Source organism: Anarhichas minor, unplaced genomic scaffold (genome assembly GCF_050575085.1).
Source record: "Anarhichas minor isolate MPS153535 unplaced genomic scaffold, ASM5057508v1 ptg000030l, whole genome shotgun sequence".
Taxonomy (NCBI): domain Eukaryota; kingdom Metazoa; phylum Chordata; class Actinopteri; order Perciformes; family Anarhichadidae; genus Anarhichas; species Anarhichas minor.
In genome coordinates, this window is record NW_027466476.1 from 9,457,776 (window position 1) to 9,472,353 (window position 14,578).

General features: G+C 42.4%; 1 protein-coding gene across 1 annotated transcript; it reads right to left on the minus strand.

The window, feature by feature from the left end:
* Positions 1–238: 238 nt before the first annotated feature.
* xbp1 (X-box binding protein 1) lies at positions 239–2,971 on the minus strand. Its single transcript, XM_076104746.1, is given in 6 exon segments — positions 239–1,362; positions 1,491–1,574; positions 1,577–1,657; positions 1,773–1,889; positions 2,055–2,151; positions 2,620–2,971. Coding segments are annotated over 6 exon segments (1,194 nt in total). The 5' UTR covers positions 2,829–2,971; the 3' UTR covers positions 239–756.
* Between the last annotated feature and the right edge of the window lie 11,607 nt (positions 2,972–14,578).

Here is a 14,578-nt window from a genome sequence, read left to right on the forward strand (position 1 = left end):
CTTGTTACCTCAATTGCCAATGATTTCAGTCAACTACTTACTTCAGCAGTAAAGAGCAATCCATTACAGTTAATGATAGAAGCACTAAACTGTCCGGTTGTTAAACAATACCTGAATTATCTTGCAAGATAAAGTTTAAAACATTTTGCTTTTGTGTGCATATTCATGGGAGACATCGAATAAACACGATTAGATGAACTGTATAAGCACCTGCAATGACTGAAACGAAGAGACGAGATGCAATGCAAAAAGTTTTTTAATGCAGTAATTAAGACTACAAGGAGAGCGTCAACAAATTAGAAGAAAGCGTCTTTACATGTGGACATACAGTGACTCTGAAGCAGAACACACAAATAAATAAAAAGGTTATATTTAAATGGTCAGGGCCCCCCCACATCCCCTCTATTCATTTACAGAAATACTGGGTTCCACCCACTTGTCTTCTTGGAACAGCGGGTGAAAGATTTGTTAGCAATCTTAAATCCTCTGCAGTAATTAATTGGTGCCAAAATAAGCTGTCATGAACTCCATCTCCCACAAATCAATGCAGCATCGCCAATGATACAGACCTGCTGTAATAATAGGAGATTATGTGCTTAACTTTTAGCCTATATACACACGAGCAGAGTCGGTGGTGTCCTATGTTGCCATGAAGCATCGTGTGCTTATCTGTAGTTATTGAACACTACACATGAGCTCTTATATATGTGCATTTATATATATATATATTTTAACTTATTGGGCTGGATGGTTGATTCAGATAAGCTGGGGGAAGAGTTCATTAGCGAACATGTCGTCCCAGGTGCTCTCTGAGCAGAGGGGCGAGGACATGTCGCTGAAAGGGGACAGGGACCCTTCGTATCCAGAGTCGCTGTATGTGTCCGCAAGACAGGCTTCCTTATCCAGGCCGCCGAGGGCCGCGGGGGAGATGTCGGCGAAAAAGTCATCCAGCGGACTGAGAGCGTCACAGCCGGGGATGACCACCTCCTCCGGCTCGTCTTTCACGCAGACGGTCTCCTCCTCGACCACCACTTCGTCGTCTGTGACGGGGAAGTCGGTGACCTCGTCGTCGCTGCTCTTCTCCTCCTCCTCCTCCTCCTCCTCCGTGTCGCTCTCCGGGTCGTCGCGCTGCCCGCCAGCGCCCACCTCCTCCACGGGCTTCGTGTAGATGTGGTCAAAGTGGATCAGTTCATTAAGGGCCTCCAGCTTAACTGATGGGGCCCCCAGAGGTGCAGGTGCGGTGGCAGGTACTGTGTCCCCCCCTCCGACCAGCAGCACCTGCGGCTCCGGGCACTCCTGTTCACAGGACTTGAGGAACAGCTCTGGGTCAAGGATGTCCAGAATGCCCATGAGCAAATCAGACTAGTAGGGGGGGGAGAGAAACAGGAGATTAACCTACTAACCCATGACCTCACGCCGGTGTCATTACAGAGCTTTGGAAAGAGGATTTTAATCTCAGACGCATCTTTTCATTTTTATCAGAGACTTACCTCATTGTCTGTAGTGTCAGGACCATCTGTATCCATTGAGAAGTCTTCAGATTTGGGGACTGCTGGGCCTGCACCTGCTGCGGAGGCACACGTAGCCTGAGTGCTGCGGACTCAGAAGACCCGATCCCTAAACCTGCGTCGTTCCCGGTGGACAACAAAACCTGAACCTGTGATATAAAAGAACGGGAAAGGGGGGCGAATTAAGATCGCGCCACTCTGAAGAGCCGACTTTCACCAGAAGTCAACCCGCCTCCCTCTCTGCTGTCCGCAACACAAACGTACCGTCTCTTTTGAGTCGAGGGTGTCCAACCCAAGTCTCTGTCTCAGTTCCTCGTTTTCTGTCAGTAGGCCACTCGATTTTTCCCGAAGTAGCCTGTTTTCAATGTGAAGTTTTTGGTTCTGCGGGACGAAAGATGAAACAGATGTTCACGCCTGAAACTTTAACGGTTTATGGGGGAAGTGATGCATGAAGGGCACGAAACCAAAACTAGAAATGAAACTGCACCAAAAAAAGTGGGGTGGGTGTTAAATGTCTTTAAGATGATTTAAATAAAAATAAATTACCTCCAGCTCCATCTCCAGGACTTGCTGTTCCAGCTCACCCATTTTGGCCTTTTTCCTGTCTCTGGCTGTCTGAGCTGCGACTCTGTTCTTGAGTTTCCTTGGAGGGGAAGAAGAGAAAAAAAGAAAAACAGGAATTTAGCACACATTCTTTCCGTGATGCTGACTAAGCCCCCTGACATGGACTTAGAGTGCACAGTACTGCGCAATCACCGGCCATGTTTCCTTGCCACGCACGCATACCAGGATATCAGTATCCTGCTCGGCAACAGTCAAATCACTCCGATAAGCACTTTGACAAGCTTGACCAGAGTCCAAAAGGCGACGCAATAACGACGTTTAAGTAAAATGGACAGATTTAAACTGTTTATATGACCTCTTTGTGATATTAAGAGATGCAACAGTGACGCAATTCTTCTTCTTTTTTTTTGCTGAGATTTAAATGGCAAATCCAAAGGGGATCAATATCGTTGGGCGTGTCCCTGTAGCAACTCGTTGAACATTAATAAGAGTTTTACCCCCGTAAATAATGACACATGACTATTATTGTATTTTGTGAGAGACTAACCTGCGAAGAGCCTTCTCCTCCGGACTCAGGTGTGTGAGCCTCTGTCTCTTCCGTATGGGCGGCCCGGCGGAGCAGTTGGACTCCGAGTCCGACGACGCCGGGCTGGACGACGGTAAGACGACGGAGATGGGCCGGTTGTAGCCCGTCTGTTTCCCGGATATCAGGAGCACTTTATGGGGCCCCGCGGTCCCGGCTGTTATCACCACCATTGTTGTTGCTGTATATCCTCCTTGGCGGCGTCTGAAATAATAATCGGGTATCCTTTAATGAAATCAGAAGAAACCTGAAGGGTTCCCCTGGTCAAACCCGATCGCCGGTAATTCTCAACTGTTGTACAAGACGGACTGCGCCTGCGATCTTTTTCTACTGTCGTGGTGATAGCTGATAGGCTACCAGCGGCTATGACGCAACTTGTTTACGACCTGTGATTGGTCGCCGTGCTGATAAAATCTGCATTTGAAGTTTCAGTCAAAATGAAAAACCCCGTAGTACCTTGGAAGTGTTGTTTCATATCAAGACTAGATGTCAATTTCTGTTTCAACATGTCATTTCAAACATTTTATTATATTCTATTCTACCGGTACGGCACCATGTGAGCGGACTTGACTGTTTGATGGAGTAAACTGGGATTTCAGTGTATTCTCAGGTCCTTGTTTCCAGGAGTTGCATCAGATTTGAGCCACACAGACTTCATCACATACACTAAACCTGCAGTACTTTCTCTTTATTGATCGTGGAGCTGTGTCATAGATTTGGAGTTTCCTGGAACCACCATGTCGGTCTCATTATTTAATCCGTATAATATATTTACAACCTCTTTCCTCACAAGCAGCACGTTATGGTTGTTTTAAGACAATAATAAAAATATCACATTGATGTTTTATATTTTATATCAGCTGAAGCTAATAAAATAAATGCCGTGATAGCATAACAGGTCACACATTGTTTTTGGTTTTAAGTATAGGAGATATTCTTGATTTTGAAACCCTCATTGAGACATCTGATGCTCCTGCTCTTTGTCTTGGACGTTAGCATTTCCTCATTCTTTCCTTTGAAGGAGTGTAATTACACACTAAACAAGCTTTACCACTCTGATGGCTTTCCCCGAAGGGCTCATTGCATATTTCCTGTACAGGACTTGCTGGAGTGATGTGTTTGTTTCTTGTCTGTGAAATGATTCCTTTAATTTTTTTTTTTCCTCCACTGAAGGAGGTTTCACATCTTTTTATAAAAATAAAGCAGGACTCATGTGACCGCGCCATAGATTATTGTTCAATGTTTGCACTCTTTGATTTGTTAAAGTTTGATAAAACCAAATAGCAAAATAACAATTTGCTGCATTTTTGACGGAACAAAAATAAAGACGTTTCTGTTCCGTTTCAGTTCAGATTTTCATAATAATGAACTTCATATGAAGCAGGCCTCAAAGGTAGTGAAACTGTGGTTAGCTTGAGCCATGAAGAGTAAAACACAAGTTCTTTATCCGACAACACAACAAAACACATGGATGTGGTGACAACAACAACCACAGTGTTGCTCAACTTTTAACACAAGGGGTTGAATTGTTCAGTTGACTTTGTGTGTTGAATGTGGAGCTGTGTGGTGAATGATATGAATTGATGCAATAGAGCACAGTTTACAACATTGATAACAAGACTTTGCACTACTACTACTACTACTATGAGTATGCCATCGCAATAAAACTCCTCAAGTGGCTTTAAGCATTTTGCCTACAAGCAGCTATCTATCGTTTAAGATAGAGATGTCGCCCCCCCCCCCCCCCCCCCCCTGAGCCTCAGTCATAAAACTGTCAAAAAACACATTAAGCAAGCTCACAAGTGCTCTCTCTTTCTAGAACTCCTATTTGAACTCAACCAGGAATTCACATTTTTTTCTGGCCACCGTTACTGTTTACGGCTTTCAGCCCTTTGGCCCCGTCGTCTCTCACCTCTGCAGGAGAAACGACAGGAGCCAGAGCAAACACTGGCCTGTTTGCCGAGCTTTACCGTCACGACAGAATCAACATCTAAGAGTTGCGAGAGCAGCAGTTTATGATGGTGTGTGTGTGTGTGTGTGTGTGTGTGTGTGTGTCACAGTGTTGTGTAGTAATTTGAATGCAGGACGTCTTTTATTTGCAGCAATAGCCCAAATAGGTAAAACTCCCGGGGCCACACGAATGAAAGTTTACACTAACTTGTCACATGCTTAAAAGCAAATAATGAATTACGTGTGCCTTTAAACTTCCTCGTGAACATTTCCTATTTTTCAAGTTTCTTTATGTCACTCAAGAGAGCGAACAGGCGATGGTGTTTGATAGAAAACACTTCCCTCTTGCCACAGGCTGAAACGCAGTTAGTTATTTCTGACCTGGAAAGTCGGTTGGGGGATCTCCCATGATGCATGAGACAAGTGTCACATTTATCAACAGTGAAGTGACCTCCCAAATGTGTGCAGCTCTCAAGTTATGTTAAACCCCGAGTGGGATAGAGGTGAGACAACTGAAGAGTGTTCAAATCTTTCTGCAAAGTAGCCAGAGGGATTTTAACGTATACTTAAGTACATTCTGCACAAAGCCAGTGGGCCTCTGTCACCAAACTGTAAAACATGTTCTTTTGTTCTGAAAATGCTGAACGTTTAAAATGTAAATCATGTGTTGAGTCCACATTGTTTCAATATGTTTATAGTAAAATGTCTCAATAGACAGTGTTGGGAAAAGTATTCAAATCATTTACCTAAATAAGAGCAGTGACATCGCACTATACAAATACTCAAAGTTTTACATTTTAGGGGATCTATTGGCAGAATTAGAAAATAATATTATCAAGTATGTTTTCTTTAGTGTATAATCGTTATCGTTGAAACATTAACATGTAAACAGCACTTTAAAGTTATTGTGAGGAACTTTTTTGTTATGAAACAGTTCCAATTTAATAATGATGCCTCCTCATGATCAACATAAGTAAACGAGACCATCAGGGAATATATATATATATATATATATATATATATATATATATATATATATACAAATACCTTAAAATTGTACTTAATGTACTTAGTTACATTCCACCACTGCCAGTGGACTCATACCAGTGTATTAACTTATAGAAGAGAGCGTTGTAACCACTAACTAAGACTCTGTAAGTACTTAATGGAAATCCTCTTAATACATGATGTGCTTAAATGGGTGTAACACCACAATGTTAGCACAAACAATTACCTCTCATTGAATACAGCTTGAGACAAGGAGACTCAAGACGCTCTCAGACTTTAAAGGTCCTGCCTGACTGGTTCAAAAGAATGTAGAGTGCATTTGGAGAATACTTGAGCGAGACCTGGAACTACACACGCAGCGAAAAGGTTTTGCCTTGAGGAGAGCCCTTGAGCATCTTGAAACCTTTTAGTCATTAAAAAAACAACTGTTACAAATCAGAAACATCGTCACCAAATGACTACATACACAGAAACCCAGTTCTTATGTCCCTTAAAGAAGCCACAGCTGGCAGACGGTTAGCGTAGCTTAGCACAAAGCCTGAAAACGGCTAGCTTGGCTCTGTCCATTGGTAACAAAATCCGCTGAACCTCGAAAGCTCACTAACACGTTGTATCTCCTTTGTTTAAAGCCAAGAAATAGTCCGACACTTAACCAGCCGTAAAATGGCTAATTATTATTTTTACATTTGGTTATTGTTTTGCCTTTTTTTTTATGGCAATTTGGTATGTTAGCGTGAGTTCTTAAATAGAAATGGGTGAGTATATAATATTGAATATTTGCTGTGTTAAAGAGTATTTATATTGTGTAATACGAGACAAGCAGATTAACGGTATTTGCACGGTCGGCATTAAATCGTTGGTTACACATCCTGGATTCAGATAATCTTCCTTGGAGGCTCTCAGAGGGATTGTGTGCACAGCTACACCGAAGTGTAGTCCGCCCTGGCTGCTCAACAGACCAACTCTGCTAAGATACACACACACACACACACACACACGCACACACACATGTATGCAGAGGTGGGGATCCTCCCTTGAGCTCAAACTTGGAGCCTGTGATTAAAGTGGGTGGATCCTCGCAACCACAATTCAGAATGGACCAATCCCAGAAGCATAAAAAAACAACAACTCAGGGCGTGTACATCACACTTATTTCTTCCAGATGGGGACATAGTAGCTGTGATGTAAGAGATATAACAGGCCTTCCAGATGAATAAAAGCTGCACCCTGTGGTATTCAAACTGTGCCAACTATTCTTCTGTCTCAGTACGTTGTGTTCCGTCTTTCGTCGGCATCTTTGATGTTTGTCCCACATGTTTTGTACTGTGTGCATGATTTAAACCTGTCCAAACAGAATTTTGATAATGACTCAACATTGTTTAATGATATTCAACAGATACATAAACGCAGCTTATAAAACCTAACAATGAAATGTTCATTTGCATGTTTTATATAGCTGCTTTGTTTTTGTTTCTCTAAATAAATCAATCATATAGGGAGAAACTTTGGGACCGATTAGTTACTCTCTTAAAGAATTTTATTATTTCGAATAGAGGATTTGTAATTCTAACGATTGACAATCTGTATTTTATGGCTTTAAAGATCAGTAACTGTGTATCCTACACTTCACTCCAACCCATTTTATCATAATCTTGATTAAAACATTAATATTTGACTACAGCATGTAGCGGTTACAGCACTGACATTGTCATTAAGAACAAAAATACTCATGCTTGTTTGTTTGTGTTTTCCTAAGCCTTGGTTTCTACAGTAAACACAGTAACGCCTGTGTGTGCTCACCGTGTGCTCACCGTGTGCTCACCGTGTGCGGTCTCAGGCGTAAACGGTGGTGGCTGGACAAAAGGGGGGTGAGCGGGATCACACCCTGGGACAACATCCAGCTGCGGGGGGGGGTTCAGTGTGTTTGCCTATATGCCTCCTCCCCATGTCACATCTCGCCCCCCCTACCCACGATCCACTGGGGTGTTGGTTGGGCCTTGATATCTCCGCGCCAGTTAGACCGACAATCACTTGTCTCATTATCCAGTGTGTGAATGCACGTGCGCCATGTCCACTCTACTGATAAGGTATCCACCACTTTGCATACACATTTTGTATGCGGGCAGTAAAATGTCCCTGCTCTTGGATCAGAGAAACTCCTCTATGATATGCGTCACACATTTTTTAATGAATCCATCCATCACACCGTTTCTGCACCAAACGACATTTGTGGGAATGGAAACAATCGAAGCCAAAATACATCTTCCAGTATAGTTTGACCTAAATGCAATCAGTGGAACAGCACTTGTTGTCCGTCCCTCTCTGTAATTGTCTTAGGGTCTCTGCAGACTCTTTGTTCGCCCGGATAAGCCGTGCTTTGTTGGTACAGAGAGATGACACGGCGCTCTTTTTTGTTAGACGGGCCACATTTACTCTGCTCTCACTGTACTAGCAGACGAACAACAACAACAACAACACTGTTTTGCCAGCAGCGACGCTGCACTGTTCAGACACAGGAAGGCAAGACTGTGCAGGACCTGTTGATGCTGTTGTGCTCACTTTTGACTGCAGGATCTTTAAAAGGTGTGTTGGTGTATATTGTCCTAAATAGTGTGAGTCTATTCTACATGCACATACACACATAGGACACACTGACTGTTCATTAAGTTGACAGTGAAAAATATGCTCATACAAAAGAAAATAGATTACAAATCTGCAGGGGGGAAAAGTCCAGCAATCATCGTGTGTGTGGATCTAACGGTGACATGCATGAGTCTTCACTTGGACAGATTTAATCGGCTGCATTATGATGCAACATTGATCTGATGCAACACAGAGGCAAGAGGGCCCTCAAAATGATGAAACCCACGTTAATCTTCCGTTCATCGCAACCTGCGTCCGTCTTCATGACGTGTCACTTCCTCTTCCTCTTGTGAGTGTCGGACTCAGATGTGTGCGGTGGACGCATCCTGCAACAAAGAGTGTTCATAACACTTGATATCAAAGCTTTGACTTCTTCCACTCCGGCTTTTGACTGTTTCCAGTCTGGCATGTGCCGCACCACGCAGAAGTCATGTGTGCTACTGCCCTCTGGTGTGTGAAACTGCAAATTACACAAAAACAACAACAACAAAGCACCTTTTGAGTTTACAGGAAAAGGATTAAAATTATGTTTATTTCTATTCACAAACAACAAAATCCTTCAAAAAAAGAGGAAAATTGCATAATTTTTCTTTCAAACACATCGTGAAGTTGGAATATGATGTTGCATTGTGAGGACCCCTCCTGTGTCTCCGCTCTGCCTGCTTGTGTTTTCTCTTCGTCTTGCAGGATGTTGGCTGATCGTTCGCTCACCTGGACCGATGAGCTTGCAAGCCTTCAAAGCTGGTCAGTTCAGTCCGCCTCACTCTCTCTCAGCTTCCACATTGTCCACATCTGTTTGGTTGCTTTGTTTGGTGTTTTCTTTTAGTATGCAACTTCTTCATACACTTGTTTTTTTTCACTCACCACTGATGATGCAGATTGTTCACATCTCATTCATTTGTTTTGGAGTAAGGTGGTTACACGATGGGCCCCAGTGAACACCATCATGACGGGCCCTAATGCATGCTAGTTATATGAAGCCTCAACAGACATATTACTCAGCAATAATCATTGATGACAAAAATACCAAATAATTGTATATGTGTATATATATATATGTTCAGTTAATTAGTTTTGATAGTTTATGTGGAATAAGCATATCTTTGTGTTAACTCTGTCATTGAAAATAAAACCATGATGGAGATTTGCCTCTTTAATAGATTGTATAATAGATATAATACATATTTCCAGGTCCTTCTTGAGCACAGGTGTGTTTCCAATGTGACAATCTGAATCACCAGAACAGCCTGTTCTTCACTTAACACTTCGTTAGGGACCCGCTCTCTCTACCGAGCTGCCTGCTCTGTCTGCATTAAAGCCCCTGATTCTCCTCCTTTTGATCCACTTCATGGCAGCGTTCAACCCTCGCATGACCAACTGCTCATTTCTGCCTCCCTGTGGTGAACTGAAGAATACCTTCTCCACCGACAACAATACAAGCTTTTTGTAATAGGTAAGAAGTTGGTAGGAAGTTGATATTTTTGTGCCGCACAAAGCTGGTCTCAATGACACAGTATCATTGCTGTCGAGAAAATAAACTCACCACAAGGAATTAGCACCTCCATCTGTTGAAGAAGATCATGTAATTTGATCAAAAGCACCGGAACAGCCTCTGAATTAGATAATTGAGGAGATTATTTTGACGGCTGTCTTCCAAGATCAAGGATGAACTTTTAACCATAACTGTGTTGCTGTTGAAGGACATCAGAATGAAAACAAAGTCTTGCAGTACTTCAGAGTTTGTGAGTTGAGAATCTAGTGAACTAAGTATTTGAATACAGTAAAGCAGTAATTCAGTGAGCTGGTGCTGCACACAAAGATCTGATTCTCAAGGGAAATTGAATTTGTGTCCACCAGCTAAGTTTGAACTGAAGTCCCTTTGATGTCTCATTCAACTGTTTGTGTGTGTGTGTGTGTGTGTGTGTGTGTGTGTGTGTGTGTGTGTGTGTGTGTGTGTGTGTGTGTGAGTGAGTCTATGAATGTGTGTGTGTGTGTGTGTGTGTGCAGCCATTACCACAAAATCAGCAGAAAACAAAAAAAGTCTCACAGACATCAAAGAGACCCAGGAGGGAAGACGATCCATTTTCAGTGGTGGCGAACCCCCCCCCCCCCCCACACACACACACACACACACACACCCTTACATCTCTACTGCCACCCAACCACTGGGTGGCACATGTGGCAAAAGGGTTGCACTGTGTCAGCATGTCCTCTCACGCAAACCGAAGATCCCTTCTTTGAGACCAGCATGAGTGATGTGCAGAACGCCTTTTCATTTGGGGATTTGGATGTTTGGGGATTTGGTGCGCTGACGCATTGTTTTCCTCCTCAGAGTGATGATCTGAGCCTGCGGTCTGAAGCAATAAGGGAGCAATCGAATGGGACGCCGCCGAGTTAGCGAGGAGAGATGGAGGCAAGGAAATAGAGGAGATGAATGAAGACGAGAAAGGGAGAAAGTGTTAGAAAGACCAAAAAGATAGGACAGCTAGTGAGAGAGCGTCTGGTAACAAATTGTTGTCTGTAAATTAACAAGTATTAATAAATACTTTAAAGTAGTAATTACTTAGTACATTAAAGAGATAAATTAAGAAACAAACGAGTTCAACAACGTTGTTTAGTTCTTGTTTTAAAGTAATTTAATAGAAGTGAGTAGAAAGTATATTTTAGTTACTGAGTTACTTATGTACAAAAAGTAGTAATAAGTTGACTTGTTAAAGCTGCATTCATTATTTTCTTTGGCCACTTGGGGGCAGCACAACAAGCTGTAAACACAACACTGACATATTATTACCGTAAAAAGTTATAATAGCTAACAGATGAGAAGATTGATACAGTGTCTTAGATATGAAGACCCATTGGTTTGTGCACTGCGGTTTTGAAGCCTCGAGGTCGGCATTTTGGCCATGGCCATCTTGGATTTTGCAACCAGTGGACAGAAGTAACAATATTTGGACAGCGGAGGAGTGACGTAGAGACGCTGTAGTCGGCTCTGGTAGCTGTAGCGACATGTCAATCACAAGGTAGCCCCGCCCTACAGCATACCCCGCTTTATAGTCTATTTTTACTCTAAATGAACCATACTTTACTAAATGAACATCAGAATGTAAACTAGTCATTGAAACCATAAACTCATGTTTACAATGTTTACTGAGTGAGAAGTAGGGTCATTTTTTCATAGATTTCTATACAATCGGACTTCTTTTGCAACCAGAAGAGTCGCCCCCTGCTGGCCATTGGAGAGAATGCAAGTTTTAGGCACTTCAGCATTGGCTTCACCTTCCAGAACCTGAGGTTGCCGCCTGGTCATTCTCCATAGACCCCCATGGTAAAATCCCCAACAATGTTTACAGCCTGGCACAAAAAACTGTTTTGGTCTCAATAGCTAATATCCGTGTTCATGACAACTGTAAGGGGGTGGATGTTTTATATAACTCACCTGTTTTAATTATATTTAAGCTTAAAATAAGTCATAATTAAGGGCGTGGCTGCGTTGACAGGTGAGTGTCACTAAAGTTGCTAGCTAATCGTCTCTTTGCACATTTTTGGATGAGTCGAGCTGTGTCGTCACTGCCAAGATGGCCGACGGCCGGAGCCGCCCAATTTGAGCTTCACAACGGCTCTTCAGAAACCTACGGGTGACGTCAAAGAGACTACATCCATATTTTAAACAAAGTCTATGAGCTAGCCGGAGTATTTAAAGGACAGATGCTCTTTGTAAGAAAGTGGTGTTCCTCTAAATGTCAAAGTATTCCCTTTTTCTCACGGCGTATCAATATTTCATGCCAGTGACCACACAAAACAGTAATTTTCTCTTCATGATACAAATTGATGTTTAGAACAAGATCTGAGATTGTTAAATGGAAAAAGTTACCAAACAGACTCGCTGTTGTCCATGTTACACACACACACAAACACACACACACACACACACACACACTGTCCTGAGGGATCGTCATCTATCTCCTGTTTCCAGTCTTGTTTCCTCATCCACTTTCCCGTCATGTCGCCACAAGGCAAACCTGCTCGCTCTTTGATCATTGATGAGGACATCAGCCACTAACTTTTTTTTGTTTTCTTCTCTCTTTCTCTTTGATATAATGTGTTTCTAGTTTTTTTTTTCACAATAAATATGACCTAAATATTGTTTCTGCATTGCTCACAGCTCGGTAGAATAGACGTTTTCAGCTCCTGGAGGAGATTTATTTCACTATTGGAAGGAAAGTTAGCCACCTCGTTTGTCTAAATCACTCTGTTTTGGGTTTTTTTTGGTCTCGTTGCCGTGTGTTAGCATGTGAGTGTGAGCGCAGATTCCATCCGTCCATCCATCCAGTCCTTTGAGAACATGTTCACGCCTGTGTGAGTGTATCAACATCATATATCTCCCCCCCCCCTCTATCCTCAGATTATGAGTGTTGGAGCTGACTGAAATGACTTTGAATTCTCCAAAGCCCCTAACCCCTGGGAACATACCTGTTCTTGCAAGCCTCAAATGTACAGGTGCCTCATTTCAAAAGGCTCTTCTCTTTCTCTCCCTCACTCCTTTACCCTCTCTCATTTTCACCCCCCCCCCACCCCCCCTTTACAGGCTGCAACTTTAGCCCTCCACCGAACTAGAGGCCTATTGAAATACCTCCCCCTGGTCTAGTCTGCACTTCAAAGTCGACTTTCACCCTCGAGCTAGATCCGAGGGGGGCAGTCCGACCAGGAAAGGGCCCAGCCCCTGAATAGTTAGGACTTCAAAGCCTGTAACATTTAGTTATGAGCTGTTTGAAAATTGGAGCACACTTTTTAAAACGTAGGGTGATTGATGCTGTCGTTTGTCCACTGTAAAGTTGATACTGTAATTATAATTTTCTGACCAAAACCGTGGTCAGATAAAATTACTTTTATAAAATACCACTTAAGTAACTTTAAAGATACAGAAAAGACACATGTTTGTGTTTCCTGAATGCTATCTTCAGATGCCATTGTTCCTGCTACAGGAAGGAGTGATTTTATTGTTTTGGTGTGTCAAAAATATTATCAAAAATGAATACAAAAACCAGAGCTTTAACTGCATCTTATGGTCTTCATCAAACTGTTGAGGTAGCCTGGTTCTGCTTCTTCCCTTGGAAAAAGTCTCCTTTGCTTAAGAAACAACGTCTCTAAGCACATGTTCACCTGATAGCTCAAGTATAAAGTTCAGTTTTACCCATTTGTTTTATCCCTGGGGTTATTTTGTATGTCTCCTATTTAATCTTTACTCTTTCACTATATTACGACCACTGTGGACATAAATGTCAATAATGGGATAATGTTTCGTGTAATTTAACAGTAGCAAGGAGAGTTCTCAGTGAACTGACTCGATGAAGTTTTTCTTACATTAGCGTCGGGATACCGGGAACAGCAGACCGAGAATGGCTGTAGCAGCAGAACTCCCGTATGTATTGAAATTAGAAAGGGTGTGTTTTATTGACAAGAATTCAACTTTTTTCTTGTAAAATGAAGATGTGTTATTTCTTCTTTCAAAAGTTACATAGGTTTGCTTTATATTTGTTCGCATTAGCCACCATATGCTATCGGTCATACCAGACCATAAGGCTGTATAGTAGCAAATGCCTTGGGTGTATTGGATTGAGCAAGGTTGCTAGTTTTTTGGCCACTTGGTGGCAGCAGAACTAAGTTGTAAACAAAACATTGATGTGTTATTACCAAGTTGATAAGGCAAACTTGTTCTGCAAGTAGTCGCTTATTTACAAATGGAGGTTATGTTATGTTTTTGGTTTGGTGGCTTGTTTGTTTCTCAGCAGGATTGCAAAATAACTACTGGCCCGATCGCCATGAAACTTGGTGAAGGGTGGAGCATGGGCCAAGGAGGAACCCATTTCATTTTGGAGCGGATTGTCCTCGGCAGAGGTCTGCGATCTCCGAATGCTCTTCTAGTTTGGAGTTATGCTTCATGCTACCTGTCGAATGTAAGTCCAATGTTCATTTTTCTAGCTCTGTGTTTGGTCTCTACCAACTCCTGGGGGGAATATCTGGTGCTTGAGTGTCGGTAATGTACAGTGGGCTTTTTAGAGCTTTGTTTTGCTGAAAACAGTTGCCATGCTGTCACTGAAAACGATGCAATGAGAGCAGTGAGAATGAACTAAAACTGTATCCTAAGGCTACATCCACACTACTACGTTTTTGTTTTAAAACAGCGTTTTAGAACAAAAAAAATCTCCTTCCAGACGAGCTTTTTGTGAATTATGAATATTTAACTGTGCAACAGCTGCTACCTTAAACAACAAGGTCAGCAACAGTTGTGATTTGTTATCCATGTGGAAATCAACCACTAGTA